The sequence below is a fragment of the Chiloscyllium plagiosum genome, unplaced genomic scaffold (genome assembly GCF_004010195.1).
Source record: "Chiloscyllium plagiosum isolate BGI_BamShark_2017 unplaced genomic scaffold, ASM401019v2 scaf_4869, whole genome shotgun sequence".
NCBI lineage: Eukaryota > Metazoa > Chordata > Chondrichthyes > Orectolobiformes > Hemiscylliidae > Chiloscyllium > Chiloscyllium plagiosum.
Window position 1 is genome coordinate 5,624 of NW_025208777.1, and position 1,133 is coordinate 6,756.

The following is a 1,133-nucleotide window of genomic DNA, read 5'->3' on the forward strand; positions in this document are numbered from 1 at the left end:
CACGGACACTCTCACGCACACTCTCACGCACACTCTCACGCACACTCTCACGCACACTCTCACGCACACTCTCTCACACTCACGCACACTCTCACGCACTCACGCACACTCACACACTCTCACGCACACTCTCTCTCACACTCACACACAGTCTCTCTTATACATACAGTCACTCACATATACACCCATGCACGCTCTCATTCTGTCTCACACTTTCACTCACACACACACTCTCTTTCTGTCACACTCACGCGTGCGCGCTCTCTGTCTCTCTGTCTTGCTCTCTCTCGTGCTCTCTCATATATATCGATCTCTATATCTCTGAGAGTAGATTGATATAGTGTGGGTTAATACAGATGTAGGTTGGTGGGTGTGTGTTTTTCTTTCCTCTCGGTGTGAGAATCCCTGTATTGCATGTTCCCAGGTAAGGCTCCCTCACGTCCGCTCGTGTGTGCTGGACTCTGAGACTGTGGCCTGGGATCCGGTGAACAGGCAGATCCTCCCGTTCCAAGTGCTGACCACCCGCAAGCGCAAGGTCAGTGGGCGTCGTAGACAAACTCTGGCAGGCAGTGGTGGGGGAGGGTGGTCTCCGTACCCAGGATCCGACTGTTGGCCAAGGGTGATCGTAGGACCCTGAAAATCCCCCGTCTGGGATCGTCCTATACCCCTCCTCCCCCAGGTCTGGGATCGTCCTATACCCCTCCTCCCCCCCAGGTCTGGGATCGTCCTATACCCCTCCTCCTCACGGTCTGGGATTGCCCTATACCCCTCCTCCTCACAGTCTGGGATCGCCCTATTCCCCTCCTCCCCACGGTCTGGGATCGCGCTATACCCCTCCCCCTCACAGTCTGGGATCGCCCTACACTCCTCCTCCCCACGGTCTGGGATCGCCCTATACCCCTCCTCCCCTCGGTCTGGGATCACCCTGTACCCCTCCTCCCCGCGGTCTGGGATGAGCCTGTGCCCCTCCTCCCTCATGTTGCTCAGCCTGGTCAGAGGAAGTACTCTGTGTCAAACTGGGTCAGCTGAGGGGGCCACTTGTACAAAACGCTGTTTTGTTAACCTTTTGCACGTTCTCCCCGTCTCTCTCTGTCTCTCTCTCTCTCCCTGTCTCTCTCTCTCTCTCCCTGTCT

The 1,133-nt window shown here is 56.6% G+C and overlaps 1 protein-coding gene across 1 annotated transcript in view; it reads left to right on the forward strand.

The window, feature by feature from the left end:
• Nucleotides 1–652, forward strand: part of LOC122546725 (DNA ligase 1-like) — a 6,109-nt gene extending 5,457 nt beyond the window's left edge. Inside the window, exon 3 of the mRNA XM_043685372.1 lies at nucleotides 425–652. Coding sequence (XP_043541307.1) covers nucleotides 425–637 — 213 coding nt within the window. The 3' untranslated portion in view covers nucleotides 638–652. The remainder of the gene's footprint in view (nucleotides 1–424) is intronic.
• Nucleotides 653–1,133: the final 481 nt, after the last annotated feature.